General features: G+C 37.3%; 1 protein-coding gene across 2 annotated transcripts in view; it reads right to left on the reverse strand.

Annotated features, from left to right (window-relative positions):
- Nucleotides 1-19,755, reverse strand: part of PLSCR4 (phospholipid scramblase 4) — a 36,060-nt gene extending 16,305 nt beyond the window's left edge. The window contains exons 1-3 of one of the 2 annotated variants that reach the window (XM_057739086.1): nt 19,693-19,755; nt 1,546-1,573; nt 325-429 (exon numbers count right to left, since the gene is read on the reverse strand). In XM_057739086.1, the coding sequence (XP_057595069.1) occupies nt 325-429; nt 1,546-1,552 (112 nt within the window). In that variant the 5' untranslated portion in view covers nt 1,553-1,573; nt 19,693-19,755. The remainder of the gene's footprint in view (nt 1-324; nt 430-1,545; nt 1,574-19,692) is intronic. The other variant, XM_057739087.1, reaches the window with a different exon arrangement.
- Nucleotides 19,756-22,721: the final 2,966 nt, after the last annotated feature.

Here is a 22,721-nt window from a genome sequence, read left to right on the forward strand (position 1 = left end):
CTTGATTTCCTCAGTTAGTGCCTCCCTCAAATTCCCAGTAGAGGCAGTTACTGCTTCCTGTGCTCTTACAACATTCTCTTCACATTTAAGCAAAGAGAATGCCATCAATGTTTTTACAACGTCCCTCCTTAGTTGCCTATAAATCCTATGAAGACAGGAATATAATTCTAATTAACATCTAGTAAACTACTTGGCACCCTGCAGGCATTCAATATTTATTTACTGAATCACTCAATAAATTAATCAGTTAATTTTAAAAGCAATCTTAACTATGAGTGTGGTTGTCTGGAGAGGGGAAAGATTCTTTCTGAATATTTAACCTACCTGGAACAAAATGGGAATTGTACTCAGGAGGGGCATCAGGCCTTGGATCAGGTGATTTTATCTGATTCTCCATTTCATCTGCAGGTTGCTCAGGGGCTGTGGGGACTATATTTTGGGGAAGAGAAAGGGGACATGACTTACAATGGGAATGATAATATGATTACAGAAGATACTCATTTTTTTTCTTGTGGGTATGCATTAATGAATATCACCAATACAATGTACACTCATTTCTTATAAAAAACAATTCATTATGTACACTAGACATCAACCTATTAATATATCTGATGAAGTTTTAGCCTGAATGTTGACTTAAAAATAAAACTAAGTGATTATATTGTTATGATCAAAGAAACAAGCTTTCATGCTAGTGTTCAACTGACCTGATGTTTATTCCTACCTACATAAATTCCTTACTCAGTAGCAAAAATTCTTTTTCCTATTACATAATAGGGAGAGTACAGTCATTCATAGAGTGGATCTGATTTATTCCTGAATCCTTTTTGGAAAATAGCTGTGTTCAAATAAATTCAAAACATAACATGATGAATACTTAATGGTTCAAAAAGCAGTGATGCTATACACAACTCAGTTACAGGTGGTTTAGTCTACATCTCCAGGGAATCACATTTTTACCATATTCTGCCTAAAAGCAACCTCACTGTAATTGCTGAGAGGGAGTTACTGAGGTACTTTTCATTATGTTATAACTTGTCCTCTTGTTGAAATTAGAGAAATTACTCACTATAAGGTAGTCCTGAATCTCTTAACTGGTTGACTTTTATCTCATAAGAAACACAAATCCCATACATGTGCTGTTTCTCTCTTTATACCATTTCCTACATTGCTGAAAAAGCAGGGCTTACTTTTGAACCTTCTTCAGTAAAGGCAAGCTGTCATCACAGGTTTTTTATTACTATTACCTCTCTTGGCAGACTTACTCTCCTACCTGTGTTTTTCCTTTACCTAATTTCCCCCCACATACTCAGGAGATTTCTTCAGCACCTATATGCCAATATAAACCCCTTTTAATCCTTTTCTGTCAAAGATAAAGAGGAATGTCCATATATATAAATGAATAAATGTGTGTATATATATATTCTTCAAATATTAAACAACAATAAGTAACTTCAAAATGAAATAAACTAGATTTTTTAAGGAAAGGAATAATAGTTCACATTTGAAAATAAAGCATATTAAAATTTATTCACAAAAACTTACCTGACATTTTGAAGAATTCCAATTAATCCTGAAAAAAAACCACATTTCATACCTTAAAAATATATATATAGTTACTATTGTTATTTAGTGATACTTGTAACAACTTCTGTGATTCTTTTAGTCTCCAGTTCCCTTTCTTTCATTCCTTCATTAATTCAACAAATGTTTCCTGAGCATCTATTATGTACCAGGAACTATTATAGATGTTGAAAACACAGCAGTAAACCAGATGGACACTCTGCTGGAGATTATATTCTAGTGGAGATTATATTCTAGTGGAGATTATATTCTAGTGGAGTGGAACAGTCTAGTGGAGTCAACAAATATTTAAGATTAAATTTAGATAGAACAGTTACAAAGGAAACAGGATAAAAGGTTTAAGAAAAAGATGGATGAGGAGCTCCAGCAGGGTCAGGGAAAGCCTCTCTCAGGGGATGACCTTTCAGCTATCTGAACTATGAAAGGAGACATTACACTAAAAATGTGGCAAGTGAGTTCCAGAAAAACAAGAAAGTAAGTGCAAAGGTGCTGAGATGGCAATGAGCTTAGGATACTCAAGGGAGAGAAAAAGGTCAGGTGTGACTGGGACACAAGAAAAGAAGAGAACTGAGGTCAGAGGTGGAGACAGAGGTCTGATCACACCTGAAACTCATGGCAAAATGTTTGGAATCTGTTGTAATTGCAGGTGGGGGTCTTCAGAAGACTTTAATCAATGGAGTGACTGGATCTGATTGAAACTTTATCGTGAGGGGCAGGAGCAGAAGCAGTGTGGGAGGGATGGCAGCAGTAATCCAGGTAGGAGGTGATGCTGGCTTAGACTGGGGAGGTGACACTAGAGAGGGTCAGATGTGGTCAGATGCGTAACAAGACTTGGAAGCAGAACCTACAGGAGTTGCTGATGGACTAAGTAAAGAGAGGAGTCAAGGATGAGTCTCACTTTTTAAGCCAGGATACTTGAGTTGATGGTGATGCCATTAACTGAATTAGAGAGGAGGATGGTGGGAAAATGATGGGGACTGGGGAGGGCAGGAATCAAAAGTTTAAATCGGGACATGTTATGTTTAAGAAGAGCCCAAGAGAAGACATGTTAAACCATTTAAATCAAGAACATGTGTACGTGAACATTATGAGAATAACTCAGAGAAGTAAACTAGAAGTTGAGATGATATCTGAAACAAGGGGTGGGGGAGAGAGTTTATTGATTTCATTAATTCAATCAAGGGGAAAAGATTATTACAGAAAGGAATTTCAGTATTTCAGGTTTCTGAGTTCTGAACGTTGACAAATAACAAGGAGAAAACATCAATAAAAGCTATAATAATGCTGAATGTTTATCAAATGTCAGGAAAAGGCAGAGCACTTTTCATATATTATCTCCCATTTGCACAGCAAAAGAAACCACAAACAAAATGAAAAGACAACCCACAAAATGGGAGAAAATATTTGCAAACCATGAGACCAACAAGGGATTAATTAATCTCCAAAATTTACAAACAGCTCATGCAGCTCAAACATCAAAAAAACATGGACTTCGCTGGTGGTGCAGCAGTTAAGACTCCATGCTCCCAATGCAGGGGGCCCAGGTTCGATCTCTGGTCAGGGAACTAAATCCCACATGCATGCTACAATTAAGAGTTCACATGCCACAACTAAGAAGCCCATGTGCCACAACTAAAGGAGCCCGCCTGCTGCAACTAAGACCCGGCCCAACCAAATAAAACACATAAATTAATTAACTAAAAAAAAAAAAACCCCGGCAAAAAATGGGCAAAAGATCTCAACAGACATTTCTCCAAAGAAGACATACAGATGGCCAAAGGCACATGAAAAGGTGCTTAATATTGTTAATTATTAGAGAAACGCAAATCAAAACTACAATCAGTTATCACTTCATACCAGTCAGAATGGCCATCATCAAAGTCTACAAACAATAAATGCTGGAGGGGGTGTGGAGAAAAGGGAACCCTCCTACACTGTTGGTGGGGATATAAATTGGTACAGCCACTATGGAGAACAGTATGGAGGGTTCTTAAAAAACTGAAAATAGAGCTTACCAAATGATCCAGCAATCCCACTCCTGGGCACATATCCGCAGAAAACAATAATTCAAAAAGATACATGCACCCCAATGTTCACTGTAGCACTATTTACAATAGCCAAGACATGGAAGCAACCTAAATGTCTACTGACAGATGAATGGATAAAGAAGATGTGGTACATACATGAAATGGAATATTATTCATCTATTAAAAAGAATGAAATAATGCCATCTGCAGCACCATGGATGGACCTGGAGATTACCATACTATGTGAAGTAAGTCAGACAGAGAAAGACAAATACCATATTATAACGCTTATATGTGGCATCTAAAAAATATTACTCTGTAATAAACTAAATGAGAAAAGAATTTAAAAAAGGATACATGTGTACATGTAACTGAATCACTCTGCTGTACACCTGAAACTAACACAACAATGATAATCAACCATACTCCAATATAAAATAGAAATTAAAAACAAAAAGTAAACAAAAGTGTAATAGTGGAAAAAACAAAAACATCTAATACATAAATGGCCAACACTGCTAAACTCAAGTACTTCTAAATCCCAAGTCCATGTTCTTCCCAATGAGTACAGAATGTGATCATTTGTGTTTTTCAAGTGGAACAGAAATCACTGATACAGAGTAGGTACACCAAAGAAGCACTAGAACACTATATGAGCGAGTAGTCAATACGGATACTGAGTTGAACCAGGAATGTCACCATGGCATAAGCCAGTATGCATCTTCTAACCTCTTGCCAAGCCTGGGTCAGAATTCTACCAGTCTTGGACCATTTCCTCTCCCTCTACGGAGCTGGAGTTAGTTGTACAATGTCCTATGTGTCTTAAAAGTAAAAGCAGCTTTCTGGGGCACACAGCAAATCCAGACCGAACTGCAGGCCAACCAAGAGTTCCAGGAATTGGTCCTATTCCTTTAATAATGATAATATCTGGTGTTTAGGAAAATGTCCATACCTTCCTAGAACCTTAAATTCTGGACATTCCTAGGAATATACTCTCAAGTGACTGCACGTGTATACACAGGTTATATACGAGAATGTTCTTGACACACTGTTCATATTAAAAGAAACTAAAAACATTTCCAATGTCCATCAATGGTACACTGGATAAATAAATCCTGGTATACTTATATGATATAATAGTATACTGTAGTAAAAACAAAGTACAGCCCAACCCATCAACAGAGATGACCTCAAAATTACAACACTGAACAAAAAAACAAAAGCAGTCATAGAAGAACATATATGAATCCATTTAAGAATGTTCAAAAGCAGGAAAATGAGACAAAACACTTTTTTTCTGATACATGTATGGGGAAAACTTTAAAGAAAAGTTAGGGAATTAATAACACAAAATTCAGGAAAATGGCAAAATTTAGGAAAATGGTTACATGTGGAAGAAAATGATGTGGGGCAAGTGTTTAGCTCTGGCCCTCAAGGGGCTTGAAGGTCCTGCTAATGTTCTAGTTCTAACAGGGTGGTGAAACAGGGGTGATGGGTTGTTACTAGTTTTTAAACAGTACATATATGTTTATATATGCATATCTGTATGTATGACATTGTTTCACAATAAAAAAGAACCATCTGACAGTTACATGTTGAACGTAACTTTCTAACTAAACATCTGTTATTCCTTTCTACATTAAACATGGATATTGCAAACTGTCAAATAACTGTGATGGAAAGTAATTAGAATAGATTATTAAGTGCTTTAGTAAAAACGGGCCACTAGTTTCTTTTTTTTCACCACTCTACATTATGTAGCTATCTATCCATCCATTTATCCAGCTATCTATTCATCCACGCATTCATATATCCATGGCAAATACACTGAAGAAAGACTGACTTTTGGCTTTCAAATGGAAATCAGAAAACTGAGCCGTGTCTCCGTAATAGGTTAGCATTACATGGTCCAGAGAACTCTTAATTGCAGAAGCCTTGGCATTTTCAAGCCTTAGGTTACATACAGGGGAATCTAAGCCAACTGAAATGTAATTAAGAGGGAAAGGAGACACAGGCTAGACAGGATGAGGTTGGGGAAGCTGTGGTTTGCTGCTGTGCAAAGCAGCCTGATATCTTAATTGGCATCTCACAGCAAGAGAGTATTTACCTGGATATCACTTGCTGCAACAAACACTGCAGCTGTTGTTATATGCTTATGCTTCAATTTCACCTTTGTAAACAGCAACAGACTAGCAAAGTTCAATAAAACCACAAGCCCTGGAGCCATACCATGGATATTCAATCACAAAACTGAAAGAGACAATCAGCTCTTTGCGGTTGAGTATTTACTAGAATCTGTCCTGGTCTCTTGGCAAAAGAGACTCCGGGCACATGAGAATCTTGCAATTCTTTAGGCACAAGGCTTGGAAACCTGTATATGAAATCTAAAACCTTGGGCTCTGCCTGTTTTCAGTGCCTTCAGCTGTGAGAGGAGAGAAAAGAAAGCAAGAAGTCTCTGTCCGTACAACTTCTTCACTTTCTAAGTAGCGGCAGGAAATACAGCTAGTTCTTGTAAGGTCCCAGTCCATCTACCACAGTCCCCTATTTGGGTTTAATATGTAGCCATTAGGAGATGATATCCTTTGTACACAAGGTAGGATACCTGGAGGAGGGCAAAAGACTGGGTAACTGGTAAACAGTATATGTCAGCGCACTTCAGACAGTATGGACAGTGATTCAGACAGACAAACTGATCCCAGGTCTGTCTCCAATAGCTCTGTGACCTCGAGTAACCATTCTGTTCTTCAGTTATGCTGTGTGCCATGGGCATGATGACAGCTGGACCCACCTCACAGAACTGTTATGAAGACTAAAAGAGTTACACCTGGACAGCAATGAACACAGTGTCCAGCACAGAGCAAATCCTCCACAAATATGTATCATTACTATCATTTCACTAGGTAAAATAACTGGTTAAGAGACAAAGAATAAATGTCCATATTCACATACAGTATTAGAAAAAGTGCTGTCTGTCATTCAGTCATTTAACATGCATTGCTGAGCAACCACGGGTAAGACTTCATGCTGCGTTCCAGGCTGACACCAAACACTCCCATCTCCTACTATCAGACAGCATGCTTCTGAGATAAGCTGGGCCCGGGGACCCTCCTCTCCTCAAACAACAGAATACAAAGAAACTAAAAGGGACTGAAAATAACCATACACATGCACAGTGGGGCAATTATGAGCAATAAGATACAAAAAGGCCACAAACCAACCCCCATTTCTGAGGTGCCGAGAGCAAAAGCAGATGCTGTGCACCGTGCCTGCACACAGCACCACCAAGCAGGTGGAAGACCACCTAAGCTACGCCTCCCGCCCAACCCACTGATCCGTCCTACCCTCACCCCATTTAAGGAACCAGCCTGCCCCTCCTCGAGAAAGGAGCAAGGACACCTGTTTCTTGTTCTCACTCCCTCGTGCTGTAGTACAAGCCCCCATAAAGCCCTGCCTGAGTTTCTTGTTTGGCCTCTTATCAATTTCTATTGATTAAAGAGTCTGAGGACCTGGGTTGGTAACAGTTCTAGCACATATGATTTTATGAGCATTGTTTTTGTAAGAAATTTCAAATTGGAAAGAACTAGGAGAAAGAAAATGGAGACACTGCTGGAGGGCTTTTTTTTTGGTATTTGTAGCTAAATGAAAGACAAATGAGTAGAGCACAGCTTAAGTGTCAGCAGGATTTGCTTCTAGTTTAGGATAGTGACATTAATAATGTTATATTTTTAAGATGAATGGATTTATTTAGTAATAGACTTTAAAAAGAGCAGAAAATTAAAATTACACTAAAGGTTATCATCTTTGTCACATTTCAGAAATACTGTGTGAATAATAAATATATTTGTTTAAAGGTAAGATACCAATGACTGTACCTTAATTTATTCAAACTATTGCATTTTTATTGTTTACACTTTTCTGGTATTATGAACAATGCTATAAAAATTCCCATTTACATAAACATTTGCACATACCTCTGGTCATTCCCTTATGATAAAACAATTTAAGAGGGATTCATGTTCTATAGGTGAATATTTTTTGCAATTTAGGGAACATTTTGCTCTCTTCTTTCTAGCAAGGCTTCTTCAGTTTAAACCTAAATCATATCTGAGTGACCATCTCAATATTAAATATTATATTCCTTTAAACTTTTTCTGTATGCTAAGGAAAATTTTCTTTTGTATTACCATACCATTAAATATAATTCTTAAATATTAAAAATAATAATGTGCTTTTTGAAAGAAAGTTCAACTGATATGGTGGCTTAATAGATTTTAAAGAATCACTAGTGCAAAAGTATTACAAAACAGTAGGTACTCAGGAACTTTTACTTATATTCAAAAGGATTCTTGAATCCTCCTTTTATAAGTGACCCTTTAAATACCAACTGCTAACTAAAACATATAAAATTTTTATTCATTTCTTCAAACGAAGCAAGATAAAGACAAATGGAAATTTAAGGGCTGCCTAGGGAAACAGCCCCATATTGGAGGTTTAAAAGCAACAGATGCATTGTGTTTCTAATTTAGCTTGCCTGTGGATTCTGGGTTGAATATTATAATAGTTAGGTGACTATTTTTTTGAAAGAGATAAAATCTGAATTAACACACATGTTTAGGGGTAGCCTCCTTGAAATCACTGCTGAAGAACAAACTAGTTCAAATCAGATTTGACAGTGGTATCTGAAATATGGCCTCTGATCCCACCCAAATCTCATACACTTAGAGTTTAACTAGATCTTTGCAGTAAATTCACTAGACGTATTATGTGTTCTTTTATTTATTTTTCTTTTTACATTTCTTAGCTTTATACTGATAGATGAAAGAGACTGGATGCCCAAAAACTGATTGTTATTTTGTGGCCAATATGTCAAATCAGATCTCCCTTTATTGATTATCCCTTTCTATGTTTAACTTGTATTCAACAAAAATACTTTAAAAACATCTTCATAGGCAGTTTACAAATACTAATTTCATAGAACGCTTTATAGAAGAGATATTATAACGGAGGTGGAAATTGAGGCACAGAGAAGTTATCAAAAGGCTCTTCAAGGCTGCAGAGTTAGCAAGAAGTTCTGGCAGCATCTGACTGGTGATCCAATTTCCCTGTGCCTTCCTTTTACCCAGTGCAGCTGCCTGCCTTTTGGCCATACCAGAACTGTTCAATATTTGCCTTTTAGGTACGGTAGAGTTGAAAATAGAAACATACAGTTAACCCTGAACAACAGGGGTTAAGGATGCTGATCCTCAGCAGTCTAAAATCCACCTATAACTTTACAGTTGGTCCTCTTATCCCTGGTTCACATCAGCGGACTGAACCAATTTCAGGTCATGTGGTACTATAGCTCCTATTCAGAAAAAAAATCTGCGTATAAGTGGATCCTCACTCTTCAAAACCTGTGTTGTTCAAGGGTCAACTGTATGTACAATTTAATGAGCTCCTTTTTCACTTTGTAAGGCACAGCAACTCTGGTAATAGACTTGGTAAAATCAAGAAGCAGAAACAACTAGTTCAAATACGCTACTCTTAGCATATGAAATTCATTTTATAATTGGGTGGGTCTAGTTTTTGAAATGGTTTTACAGTAATGGTGATACATTTATATTAATCTGTCTTCTGTTACTCAGCAAAAGTTTTGTGGATTATAGACTAACGTTACATATGTGACGTTACCATGGATAATAAAAACGTTAGCTGTAAATTTTAAATTGAATCAGCTTATGTATTTTAGTAAACATAATGAGGTAAGTGAAGAATTCATTTCACAAGAAATTTTGCAGCAAGATTTCTTATGATACAAAAAGAGCTTAGGAATAAGATGCTTTTTGGACTTCCTAGGTGGCATAGTAGTAAAGAATCCGCCTACCAATGCAGGGGACACGGCTGGGTCTGGGAAGATTCCACATGCCACAAAGCAACTAAGCCCATGCGCCACAACTATTGAGCCTGTGCTCTAGAGCCCGTGAGCCACAACTATTGAGCCCATGTGCCACAACTATTGAAGCCCACGTGCCTAGAGCCCATGCTCCACAACAAGAAAAGCCACTACAATGAGGCGCCTACACACCACAATGAAGAGTAGCCCCTGCTCGTAGCAACTAGAGAAAGCCTGTGTGCAGCAACGAAGACCCAACGCAGCCAATAAATAAATAAAATAAATAAATTTATTCAAAAAAAAAAAAAAGATGCCTTTCATGAGTTTCCCCAAACTTTCTCCCTGGGAAAGTGGTCCAAAAGGAGATCATGTTTTTGAAAGAGAGGACTGAGGTCTCTGCCATCCAACTACGGCCCAACAAAGCCATTGGGGCAAAAAGAAAACCCCTTTCTGGCTTGGAGGGGGTGCCATATGGTGGAGAGAGAGCAGAGAAGGGGAAGGAGAGCAGTGGAGAGTGAGCTCCTCCTAAAGAAACACAGAGAGTAGGAAGAGAGAGAATTATTAGCAGGTACACTAAAAAGTAAACAATCTTGAAGTAAGAGCCTTCAAAAGGATTAGATTTTATGGAATCCCCAACTAGAAGGTACGTTTCCTAAAGAAAGATTTTTATTTTTTTACTCCTGTACTCTTAGTACATAAAACAGTGCCTGCACATGGTAGGTATCCAAAAAATATTGTTTAAATGAAGTTTATTGCTGTGTAAAATCCTATACTACATTCTTTAAGAAAATCTGCACTAAAAGCTGGAGTTATTCTTCCACATCTCTGGGTATATTTTTATTTTCTCTGAATACAATTCCCTACAGACTCTAGATCATGATGGACTACAGGATTTATGCACTTTACACATCAGTTTCTCTGGAAAAAAGGAGGCTGTGTATTCTAAAATTTCCTTTATTTAAAAGCTTTTTGATTGTTAGTTAATTCACATGGAGATAGTTGCCCTGAATTTGTACATTTTTGTCACTTTTGCATTATGTATAGTATTATAACATTGTGCTCACCATATAAATCACAAATGTAATTCACTTGACCACATACTACCTCTACAAACTCATATGCAGAGGTAACTATGTTATTTATATTTACTAAATATTTAAATATTACACACATATATAACATAAAATACTATTTACATATTATATGCTTTTATATATACATATAATTATATAGTACATAATACTAAACCACAGGGCTGGAAAGCATAGGTAAACCAGTCATATTTCTAACTTCTCAAGCAGATAACTGTTGTTACACTTCAATTTAAAATTACCTTGGGACTTCCCTGGTGGTGCAGCAGTTAAGAATCCCCCTGCCAATGCAGGGAACACAGGTGGGTCTGGGAAGATCCCACATGCTGCGGAGCAACTAAGCCTATGAGCCACAACTTCTGAGCCTCCACTCTAGAGCCTTTAAGCTACAACTACGGAGCCTCTGCACTGCAACTACTGAAGCCCTCAAGCTCCAGGGCCCACGTGCTGCAACAATTGAAGCCCGCAGGCCTAGAGCCCGTGCTCCACAACAAGAGAAGCCACCACAATGAGAAGCCCGCACCACAACAAAGAGTAGCCCCCACTCGCCACAATTAGAGAAAGCCTGCATGCAGCAATGAAGACCCAACACTGCCAAAAAAGTCATTAACTGAAAAAAACCAGCTGGAGGGGAATGAATTGGGAGATTGTTATTGCCATATATACATTACTAATAAGAAAAAAAAAAAAACAAAGTTTACACTCTAAATATATGCAGTTTATTGTATGTCAAACAAACAAACAAACAAAAAACCAAACTACCTTGAATGAGGCCAAACAGAAAATGGGATTTTTTAAGTGAAAAATTTTCATATTTTTTAGAGAAGATTTAAAGTATTTTTTTAAAGGAGCAGTTAGCTATAGAGAGCTGAGGAGTTACCTACTGATTAATTAATGAATTAATTCTTCAAATGAACTGACATAATATACACAGAACACTCAGTGACATTGGGTTTCAGCTTTAGATATCAATTATTCATTATCTATGAGGTTCCAGGAACTCTGTATATGTATATTATAATTTTCATTACACAGGTAAGGGAACAGAAGCCCACAGAGTTTAAATAATCTGCTCAAGATCACGGTTCTATAACACGGGGAAACAGTAGTTCAAAACACCACCATCAGAGGCCAGGCTAGGATTCTAAATGTCTCTGAAAACTCCTTTCTGCACCTTGCTGCTCTCTCTAGTTCTCCCCACTACTACCACTGTACTCTCCTCTACTCTCTAAAATAGAAGTAGGCTTTTCTACTGGGCTCCCCTTCAACTTGCCTTTTGTAAGATTTTTTGAAATATATGTATAATTGGGAGAGACATTATCCATGAAACCAGAGTAAAAAAATTCGTAAGAGGTCACATGTTCCAGTTCTGGATCAGATTCAGTAAACCTAAACCACTGAATGCAATTAACCTAGAAAGAATGATTGGGCATTTGAAGGTCCTGAAAATTAAACAGTAGCAAGAGCATAGGAGAGGAAGTCCAGAATGGGAAACACTATCAAACCAGAATCAGTTTCCTAACTTTCCTCTGGTGTCCCTGGAATGATACTACTTCAAGGCAGCCTCACACACAGCAGCAGGTGCCAGATGCAGAGCGGCCAGGAGAAGCCCTCTGGTCTTGGCTTAAGCAAAAGGAAAGGGGAATCCCTACAGCTCAGAAAGAGTTGCAAAATTCCCCAGTATTTTCTTGTTTTCTCCATTCCCTCATGTTGAAGAAGAAAATACAATTTTTTAAAATACATCTTTATTGGATTGTAACTGCTTTACAATGTTGTGTTAGTTTCTGCTGTACAACAAAGTGAATCAGCTATACGTATACACATATCCCCATATCCCCTCCCTCTTGAGCCTCCCCCCCACCCTCCCTCTATCCCATCCCTTGAAGTTGTCACAAAGCATGGAGCTGATCTCCCTGTGTTATGCAGCAGCTTCCCACTAGCTATCTATTTTACATTTGGTAGTGTATATATGTCAGTGCTACTCTTTCAGTACGTCCCAGCCTTCCCTTCCCCCACTGCATCCTCAGGTCTGTTCTCTATGTCTGCGTCTTTATTCCTGCCCTGCCACTAGGTTCATCAATACCATTTTTCTAGATTCCATATATACACATTAGCATACAGTAGAAAATACAATTTTTAAGTAAAGGAATTAAATATCTTTTCTACTGTGCATATTTAATTATTCAAGTACAGAAACATATACTTATGTACCTATTACAAACAATTAAGAAAATGATTCAAAAATCAGGAACATGATCAAATTTGCAAATGTTTTACTTCTTATTGGGAAAATTCTTTAAAAATTTTTATAATTACATAAACCTCCAACGTTAAAACAATTCAAAAACAACTGAAACAATATATTTACAATAAAAATTAACACCTTCTATAGCCAAATACAAAGGGGGTATTTTGTGTAGATTTTTCAATTGGATCAAGTTGCTAAAGACTTTTTTTAAAGAAATATTTTTCAATATTGATGTTAAATCAAGTGTGTTTTAAAAATTTTTTTGTTACAGTACCATTCAAGGGTACTTAACATAGAAGATATTTTCAAAAGGGTGATTAATAGGATATGCAATGGTCCAACAGGGATTTTCCAACTATTAGCTCATCATCTGATGTTACTACTTCCAAAATGAATGTAGACATGCCTTTGTCCTAAACACTACACTCTAACGAAGAATATTCAAGAAACTCAAAATTGCTACATATATTACTAAATAATATGGTTCAGTTTGTTCTCATGAGTGTAAACATTACAAAATTTTCATCACGCTGATACTGAAGAAAAACTAAGCAAATGTTCCATAGAGAGATTCAGTCACACACAGAACACACCCAGACAAGTATGTATTAAGTATATCTGTATAAAAGTTTGAACAAATTGATTTCCAAAGTTCCTCCCTGCATAAAAATCCTGCACCTCAGCAATCAAATATGATAATTCTCAACGAAGAGGAGGGTAGTTGTATAAAAGAAATCTGGAACTATTTCAAATATGACTTAGAACATATCAGGCCAGGGGAGGCTGATACTGCTGGTTCACTCTGAGAACCACTAGTCTCAAGGACATTTTTCTCAAAGTTTATGAGGTTTTAAACCATTTTCCAAGCGATTTTGACATACCCCTCACCCCCCCAACACATCCTCAATTTCAGATCTATAACATCCATTCCCCACTCAAAGAAAAGCCATCTTCCAAAATAATCATATCTTAATAAATTCAATTAAACCTTCAATTTACTAATGCAATACCCACCTAAATTTTTTCCTCAAACCACACCAAATAAATTTCCTCGAAAGTTCAAGAGAAATCCAAAATATGTTGTAAGATTTTTAAGTGATATATTCTCATTCTCATAGAACGAGTACAGAACGAACCAGCAGTAACTGTAAACTACACAAATATTTAGCACAATAGTAAAGAAAACATATTATAGTGAAACATTATAAAATCATATTCCTTTAAAAAATATGGTCACAATAATTTTGTAAAAATAATTAAAATGCTTACAATAACCTGCATAATTATAAAATGGATAGTTTTGTTTTTAAAAGTATTTAAATCCTAGAGAATATGCTAAAATATAAATATTTCCTTTTTAAATTTTCTACAAGAAATGTATAATAGATTTTATAATCTGAAATAAAAAAATAATAAAAATAAATTGAACTGACAATCTACTCTCTTATAGTAAATTTAACTAAAAAGACCTCAGGTTCACTAAAGATGAAAAGTTTACACACCCATCCAAGCACAATTCTCTTCATAGACTTGAAGCCAAAATCTTGTCTCCTATGGTGTACTGTGTTGATTAGTGTTATGGGTTTCCTAGTTACCAGGGAACTGGATAGTTGAGTAGGCTTAGTATGATGGACTAAAATCTGATGATTGTGAAGGATTCTGTTATTCCTGCACCACACCTTGGCAATTTAATAGATTGCTGTTTTGTGGGCCGGAATTAAGAAACTATCCTATTCAAAAAGCAATTACAGAGGCCTGCACTAACAAGATAAACTTAGGTCTGTTATTTTGGAATAAAACATGCAGTAGAAGTAACAGAGAGAGATACATGAAATATTTCATTAGAACTATACGTGGAATATATATTTAATTATATATCTGCATGACATTAATCTTACAAGAAACTTGAGAGAAACAACGTTTAATCTTTACTATGAACAAATGAAAATGTTGGCAAAATCTAATCAATTTATACTATGTTTTTCTAATTTATATAAACATTTTTCTTATTTTAGTCACACCATGGTATGGCTGAAACAACAAAAGTTCTATGGAAGGATATTTCCTTCTTTTTAGTAGGAGGTTGGTTATTTGGCTTTATTTAAAAACAAAAGAATTAGATTAAGTCGGAGCAAACTGATAGTTGCAGCTGATAGATAACTTTTATTAAGCATATTAGCTTAATTTTTTTAAAGAGAATATCAGGTCTCTCCATTTTAGACTTCAGAGGAGGCATGTTTTTGTTACCTGAAGCACAAAAAATTTCAGAAGAATAATATAATCATGATGTTTATCTAATACATTTTAGGAACCATTACCATGTCAATCATGATACCTGAAAGACTGCCAGATAATATCTTATTATGTCATTTTCTGGCTAGTCTTCTAGTATTAAAAACTGTAACAAAACAGGATGTCATGTGACCTACAATTAAATCATTTTGATAAGAAACCTTACATGTATAAAAATAGCCATTTTAAAGTATGTTATCTGCAAAAGTACATATATTTATATCACAAAAAGGATCCTTCCTACCTAGATCTGCATTTCCCTTCCCAAAAGGCAGCCACAGATACTAGAGTTTTTGTGTCTTCCAAGAGGTTTTTTAAGCAAAAACAAACTAATATATATGCCTTTCAATGCAAACAGCAGTTTCCTACATTCTGTTTTGTATCTTGTTTTTTCATTTATTAAATAATTGATGTTGATTACATTTCAATACATATAACCTTAATTTTTTAAAGGCTGTACCACAGTTCAACTGGCTGCTTGAAAAAAATTTAAATTGTCCCCAAATGTATGCCATTAAAAACAATGCTAAAATAAACTTATATATACATCTCTGTGCACCTGTGTATTGAATCCCTGGAAGCAGAAATGCTGGATAAAACTTTTGAACATTTTTATCTTGACATATATTGTCCAACTCATCTCCAAGAATCTGAATCAATTCACATTCCAGATAAAAATGTGTCACATTCCTAATACTGTTCTATCAAAATTTTTGTCATTGTCAATCTGAAGGGTGAAACATTTCAGTTTTACTTTCCACATCTTGAGCAGTTTTTATTATATGCTTAAAAGTCATTTTCAGCTCCATTTCTGTGAACTGCCTGTTTGGCATGTGCCCATTTTTGTTTGCTAGTTTTTAAATTTCTTTTCATGTGGTTTATAGGAACAGTATCACAACTTTATGTTCAGAATTTTTTCTCAGATTTGTCATTAACGTTTACTACATCTTTGCAACGCATTCTTTCTGATTTTTTTGTAGTCTAACTTTTGCCGGTTTTACTGATTTTGAAAATGTGAAAATATTCAGTATTGTTGATAATGTGATAAGAGAAATACACTCTTACAAACTTTTTAAAGGACAGCATTTCTCTCCATCTTGAAGAATGAGTACTATGAAAGTGATTTTAAGACAATGCTACTGATATAGAGTATAAAAATTACTGTATTTTCTGTTTATAAAAAAGTTAACAGGCTGTGACATTCCTAGGGCAAAAGTTTTCAACTGTGTGCCTATAGGAAACATCATAGCAATCAATACTAAGGAAGGAGATAAAGGAAGGGATTTTCAAAGAAAGAATCTGAAAGAGAACACTCAAAGTAAATGAAGTGTTGAACAATATGAAAAGCTCTGTTTAAAATATACTTCTACACTGAAGGACAACTAATATATCCTAATTATGTATATAATTAGGAATTATATACTAATTACAATCTTAAGATCTTTACTCTTTATTATTTTATTTTTTCCTATTATAAAAACATTACTCTTTACTTACAAACATGCATATATTTAAAGAACTAACGAAACATGAATATACATAATATATGCATACCTCACAGCTACTGCAGGTTCAGTTCCAGATCACCACATTAAAACAAATACTGTACACATATATACATAAACACACACACACAGACACAGACATATATAAACATTTATACATACTGTGTTTCAACTTATTTTTTGTTTGTTTTTGTTTCAATTTATACTGTACTTTGGACATATTTCCACTTTAGATCATTTAGAACTATCAAATATTTTGAACTATTATTATTCCACTGTGGATATGCAATAAATTATGTAACCAAATTCCAATCAATGGTTACAAAACTATTCCCAAGTTTTCTATTACAAACAATCCTACTGTGACCATCTTTGACACAGATTTTTCTTTGCACATTTAAAAGCATGATGAACTCCAATAAGTATTTAACAATTTTAATAGTTATCACCATAAAAAGGTTTTACCAATACATTTCCACTAAGAGTTTGTAAGAATATATTTCTCTCATCACATTATCAACAATACTGAGTATTATCCCATTTTCAAAATCAGTAAAACAGGCAAAAACTGTCTTACTTTAATTCCATTTTTCTGACAAATAATGTGCTGAGAGTCTTCATTTCACTTGTCATTTGTCTTTCTCTTACTTTCAATTGACACTTTTTATTCTCAAATTGGATTGTGGATCTTAAAAGTCCTTAATGAGAGTTCTAGGCATGTTAGAAAATTAGCTCTTTTTCTGCTAACAATTTCCATTTGTATCTGCTTTGTTTTGGTTTCTTCTTGCATGCAAATGTTAATAGAATCATGTACCTAGGTGGGCTTTAGGTGTTCCTATCAATCTCAAAAATGCTTTCCCACATGCCACACTCACACACATTTATTTAGCTTTTCTTCTTTTTCAGGCTTCATGTATTTAGACTTAAATTATTAAATCATCTAGATTTCATCTGAATGTTAAGAGTGAAGGAAAGTTCAAGTTTTATTATTAGGCTTGCCAAATAAATACCTGGTTGTCCATACATGATCAATTAAATGTTATTTCTGGGACTTCCCTGGTGTTGCAGTGGTTAAGAATTCGCCTGCCAATGCAGGCGACATGGGTTCAATCCCTGGTCTGGGAAGATCCCACATGCCACGAAGCAGCTAAGCCCATGCACCACGACTAGACTACTGAGCCTGTGCTCTAGAGCCCTCAAGCCACAATTACTGAGCCCACCTGCCACAACTACTGAAGTCCGAGCACCTAGAGCCTGTGCTCCACAAGAGAAGCCACCGCAATGAGAAGCCCTCACACCACAATGAAGAGTAGCACCCGCTTGCCACAACTAGAGAAGCCCATGTGCAGCATTGAAGACCCAATGCAACCAAAAATAATAAAAAATTAAAAAAATAAAATAAAATGTGCAATTCAATAGTTAAAAAAAAAAATTTAATGTTATTTCTTCTCCATTCCCTAACTTTAAATGTATGCTTTTCAAATGTCAGCTTTCCTTTCATACTTAAATGTCACTTCAGTTTCCTTGATTTGTCTGGTAGTAGATCTATTCCCTGTTCTATGGCTTTTTAATCACTACAGCTTTACAAGACCTTTTATTACATAGTAAAATCCCCGTGTGTGTGTGTGTGTGTGTGTACATTTGCCTTTGAACTGAAATCTTCCTGGCAAATAGTTATTTTTCCACTTAAGCTAAACACTCACTTTAAAAACAAACCAAAAAAAAATCGTTAGGATTCTGTTTAATTTATATGTTCTTTTAGAGAAATGATATCTTTGTCTAGAAGAATGTTATGTATTTTATTGTATTTTTACCTATATATCCGCATAGATGGTATATTTTCATCTATGTCCCTAAAGCTTTCTCTTTTTAAAACTACATTTTTCAAGTTATTTCGTGCCAAACCAAATGGTTTATTTTGTTCTCTTTTCTAGTTTATGTATGTAATGTCTACTGATAACTGTAAATTGCAGTTAGATGCAATTAAGACGCTTCACTAAATTCTCCTAATTTTTCTATGAGATTTTCAGTTGTTTTCTGTAAATATTCAAGGTACACAATTGCATTATGTGTAAAAAGTGATAATTTTGTGTCTTCTTTTCTAATCAGAATGTTAATGTGTGCTCCTGCCTACCTCACTGGCCTATACAACTCAACAACGTCATAGAGTATGATGATGAGCATTCTTGGCTTTTTCCAAATTTCCTGGAAATGGTGCTAATGTTGCAAGATTTACCGTGATAGCGAGATAGACAGGTGGAGGGTATCCTACTCCTAATGTAGTAACACCTAATATAAAATATTAAAGCTTTACCCTTTTAAGTAGGTGGGAAATCAACCTTAGTGCGTAATATCTTCATCTTTGTACTAGTTTGGGTGGATACACACTAAATATGCAACAATAAAGTAAAAACCCAACTAAATTGTTTCTAAGAGAAGACCAGAAAACAAAGGAAAGAAAATTCTGTCTTGAAATATAAACGTTTTATTTTAGAGAAACAAAGCAACTGTACCCTGAAATAAATTACCATTACCGTCCGCTCCCCTCCCTCCTCCCAGTTTGCCTGAAGGCTCAAGTGAGAGATGGGTTCTCTCCTGCAACCCCGCCCCTCTGCCAGCAAAGCAAGTCGAAAAGTGACTGCAAACCCTTTTACCTGCGAGTCCGCCTGGCGCGGGTCGCCAGAAACGCCAGCGGAGCCCCACCCGGGGCAGGAGGCACGGGAAAGGGACGCAGCGCGGCCGGGCAGCGCAGCCCGCTCTCCGGGGCGCGCTTCTGCGCGGGCCCCAGCACAGCCTCCGTCCCGGGGCCGCGGCCGCAGACTTCAGATCCAGGGGGCCCCGACCCCGACGCCCGCTCAGCGCCAGAGACGGCTCGCCGCCAGGCCCGCGCGTCCAGCCGGCAGACGTGCGCCGAGCGCCCCGAAACTTCGGGAACCACCTGAAGATGCGGCGCGGGGCGCGGAGGGCCGGGGGACTGGCAGTCCGGGACTCGGCGCGCCCCCGCCTCCGCCCGCCTGGGGCCTCTCCTCGCTGCGCCCGCGACCCCGCTCCCCGCCCACCAGGCCCCACTCACCGCCCGGCCCGCCGTCCGCTAGGCATCCGGGACGCCAGGCCCGGGGGTCAGATTTTATCCACGCAGGGAAGAGAAAGGGGCGGGGTGGGGCGGGGAAAGGGAGAAGGAAGAGGAGGACTTTGAAATGAAAAACGAAATAGAGCCCCGCGGGGGAGGGGGCGTGGGTCGGGGGCGTGGTCCCGCGTGTGGGGACCCTCCCCGGGGCGCCCGCTCCCCGCGCCGCAAGCTCGGCCGCCGCGGGGTCAGCTGTCCCCGGAGGCGCGGACCGCTGCTGGAGCTGGTTTCCAGTAAAAAACACAGGAGACGGGAAATGAGGGAAAACTAGTTGTCACTGCTCACGTGAGAGGTGAAGAAAAAGACAAGAGCAAGTGCACGGTTGCTTCTAATCCGAAAGGCACTCTCTAGAGCCTGCGAGGCAGGGCTTCATGATAGAGATTGAAGAGCCCAGAAAGGAAAAGAAGGCAGTCTTTCGTAAGAGCCCTGTTAATTTGCATCTGTCCCACCCGCAGACCTTTGGCTTGGAGGATTGGCCTTGGCGACGCAGTGCTGGCTGGAAACACGGGGGCGCGGGGCCCAGGCATTTGTTTTCCTTTCCACAGGATTGGAGGAGGCCAATTTGATGTTAGAGGGAGGGAGGAAGGAAGGGGTGCCAGGAAAGAGAGGTGGGGGAGCAGGGTTGCCTATGTTTTGTGAGAGAAAAATAGCGTTTATTAATTACTGTTGTTAGGCACAGGTATTGGTTTCAAACTAATGAGGTTCAGATCTGTGGTCCATGGGGCGGAACACAACCTACTGCCAGGAACTGAGGGAATCTACATCTCTCTGACCTTATGAAGAACCAGAACAGGACAGAAGTAAATTAGATTAAGCTCTGAAGAGTACTTGGCAGTGCCCCATTATGGGAGAAGCGTGGATAGGGGAAAGCGTATGGGAGTGGAGTTCTGGAATTTTCCATTTTCCCTCTATGAATGCTGTTTGCTACTCTGCGTGTGAAATGGATTTTTAAAAATTCACATTGTATTTCTCAGTAGTAATTGCACGGGACATTACCCAATACTGAAGCAATATTATATTGAAAGCATAAAATGAAGTGGTGCCAAAACTATAGCTAAATATAATATTTATTAGCTTTGTTTTAAATACAGGAGAGCGATTCAGAAATTGAGTTTATGAATGCAAACATCCACTATGATCACATGAATAATCCCCAGTAATTCAAGAGTGAAACATGTTTTGTGAAACTTATTGCTTTGGGGAGGGATAAAGAAACGACTGAAAGTACGTTATATGCTCCAAATCCTAAGTTTTGAGGGAAAAACTAATGTTCAAACCTATGTCTTTCTGAAATTGCTGATCTGGTGATGTTCCAATTCAAATACTTCAGGGGATGAAAAATTTACTGTTTTTTGTACTAATCCTACTTTAGTTGCTCTGTTGCTTCTTAACTACACCTCTTTGTATTATTTTCTTTTTGCTGATTTTTCCTATATTACCGCAGTCTGCTTAGAGTTAATATTGTACCTCTTCATATGAAATTAAGAAGTTTGCAAAACACTTTTTGGTAGCTCAATCCTATATGCCATTGCTATAATGTTTTACATGCACACAACTTATAAACGACATAATTAAATGTTATGCTTTGCTAATGCAGTTGGTTGTCTTTAGCTATTAGGAGATGAAAAAAATAGTTTTTATATTTACCCACAGATACACAATTATGTTCTCTTCCTTTTTTCTTGTAGATAAAGAGTTTTATTTATTGTCACATCCCTTCAGGTTGGGGAATTTCCTTTAGTATTTCTTATAGTGCAGAACAGCTAGAGACAAATTCTCTCAGCACTTTTTAATCTAAAAGTATTCTCTTTTTTGATGAATTTTTAAATATCTTCACTGGATATAGAATTCTGGGTGGACAGATTTTTCTTTTCTTCCCTAACAGTTTTGAGTTACATTTGTATCTGATGGGATTCATATTTTTGGCTTTAAGGTAAACTTTGTAGCTTTGGTTTCCTGCAATTAGGCTGTGATGTGTGATTTTCTTTGTACTTATACTCTTTGGAAGTCTTTGAGCATCAAAGATATGTGAGTTGATATTTTCACCATTTTGGAAACTTCCAACCGTTATTTCTTTAAATTACCTCCCTACTCCATTCTCTATTCTTTCCTTCTGTGAATTCAATTAAATGTATGTTAGACCATTTAATGTTGCTTCACAGGTCAGCAAGACTTTGTTTACTTTTTTCCAATACAGTAAGTCCCCTACATACGAACGAATTCTCTTCTGAGAGCGTGTTCATAAGTCCAGTTTGTTTGTAAGTCCAACAAAGTTAGCCTAGGTACCCAACTAACACAATCAGCTATATACTACCGTACTGTGATAGGTTTATAATACTTTTCACACAAATAATACATATAAAACACACAAAAAACCATTTTTAATCTTACAGTTCAGTACCTTGAAAAGTGCAATAGTACAGTACAACAGCTGGCATCCAGGGGCTGGCATCAAGTGAACAGGCAAGAAGAGTTCCTGACTGAAGGAGGGAGAGGAGGTGGGAGATGGTAGAGCCGAAGGATCATCTGCAATAGGAGATGGAGGACAAGCTGCAGTTTCACTCATGCCTGACGTTGATGGCGCAGGTTCTGGTTCCTGGCTTGATTCAGTTCTATCTACCTTCTTGAAAAAATGATCCATAGATGTCTGGGTAGTAGCTCTTTTTTTCTCATCATAGATGACACGATAGCACTGGATTGCATTCTGAACAGCTGCTGCAACTTTTGTATACCTTTCTATGTTCAGGTCCTGTGCCTGAAAAACTAACAGTGCCTCCTCAAATAAAGAAAATCCCCTTGCCATTTCCCACATCACAAATCTCTTCAGTTCTTCAGTTACTTCTTCCTCTTGTCTCTCTTCATCCTTTCTCTGAGCCTCCAATTCCATCAGGTCTTCATTAGTAAGTTCCTCGTGTTGCAAGGAGTTCAGTGAAGTTGTCCTCTTGAAAATCTAGCTCCAGCTTCTTGCTGAGGGT

The sequence above is a fragment of the Hippopotamus amphibius genome, chromosome 6 (assembly GCF_030028045.1).
Source record: "Hippopotamus amphibius kiboko isolate mHipAmp2 chromosome 6, mHipAmp2.hap2, whole genome shotgun sequence".
NCBI classification, from domain to species: Eukaryota; Metazoa; Chordata; class Mammalia; order Artiodactyla; family Hippopotamidae; genus Hippopotamus; species Hippopotamus amphibius.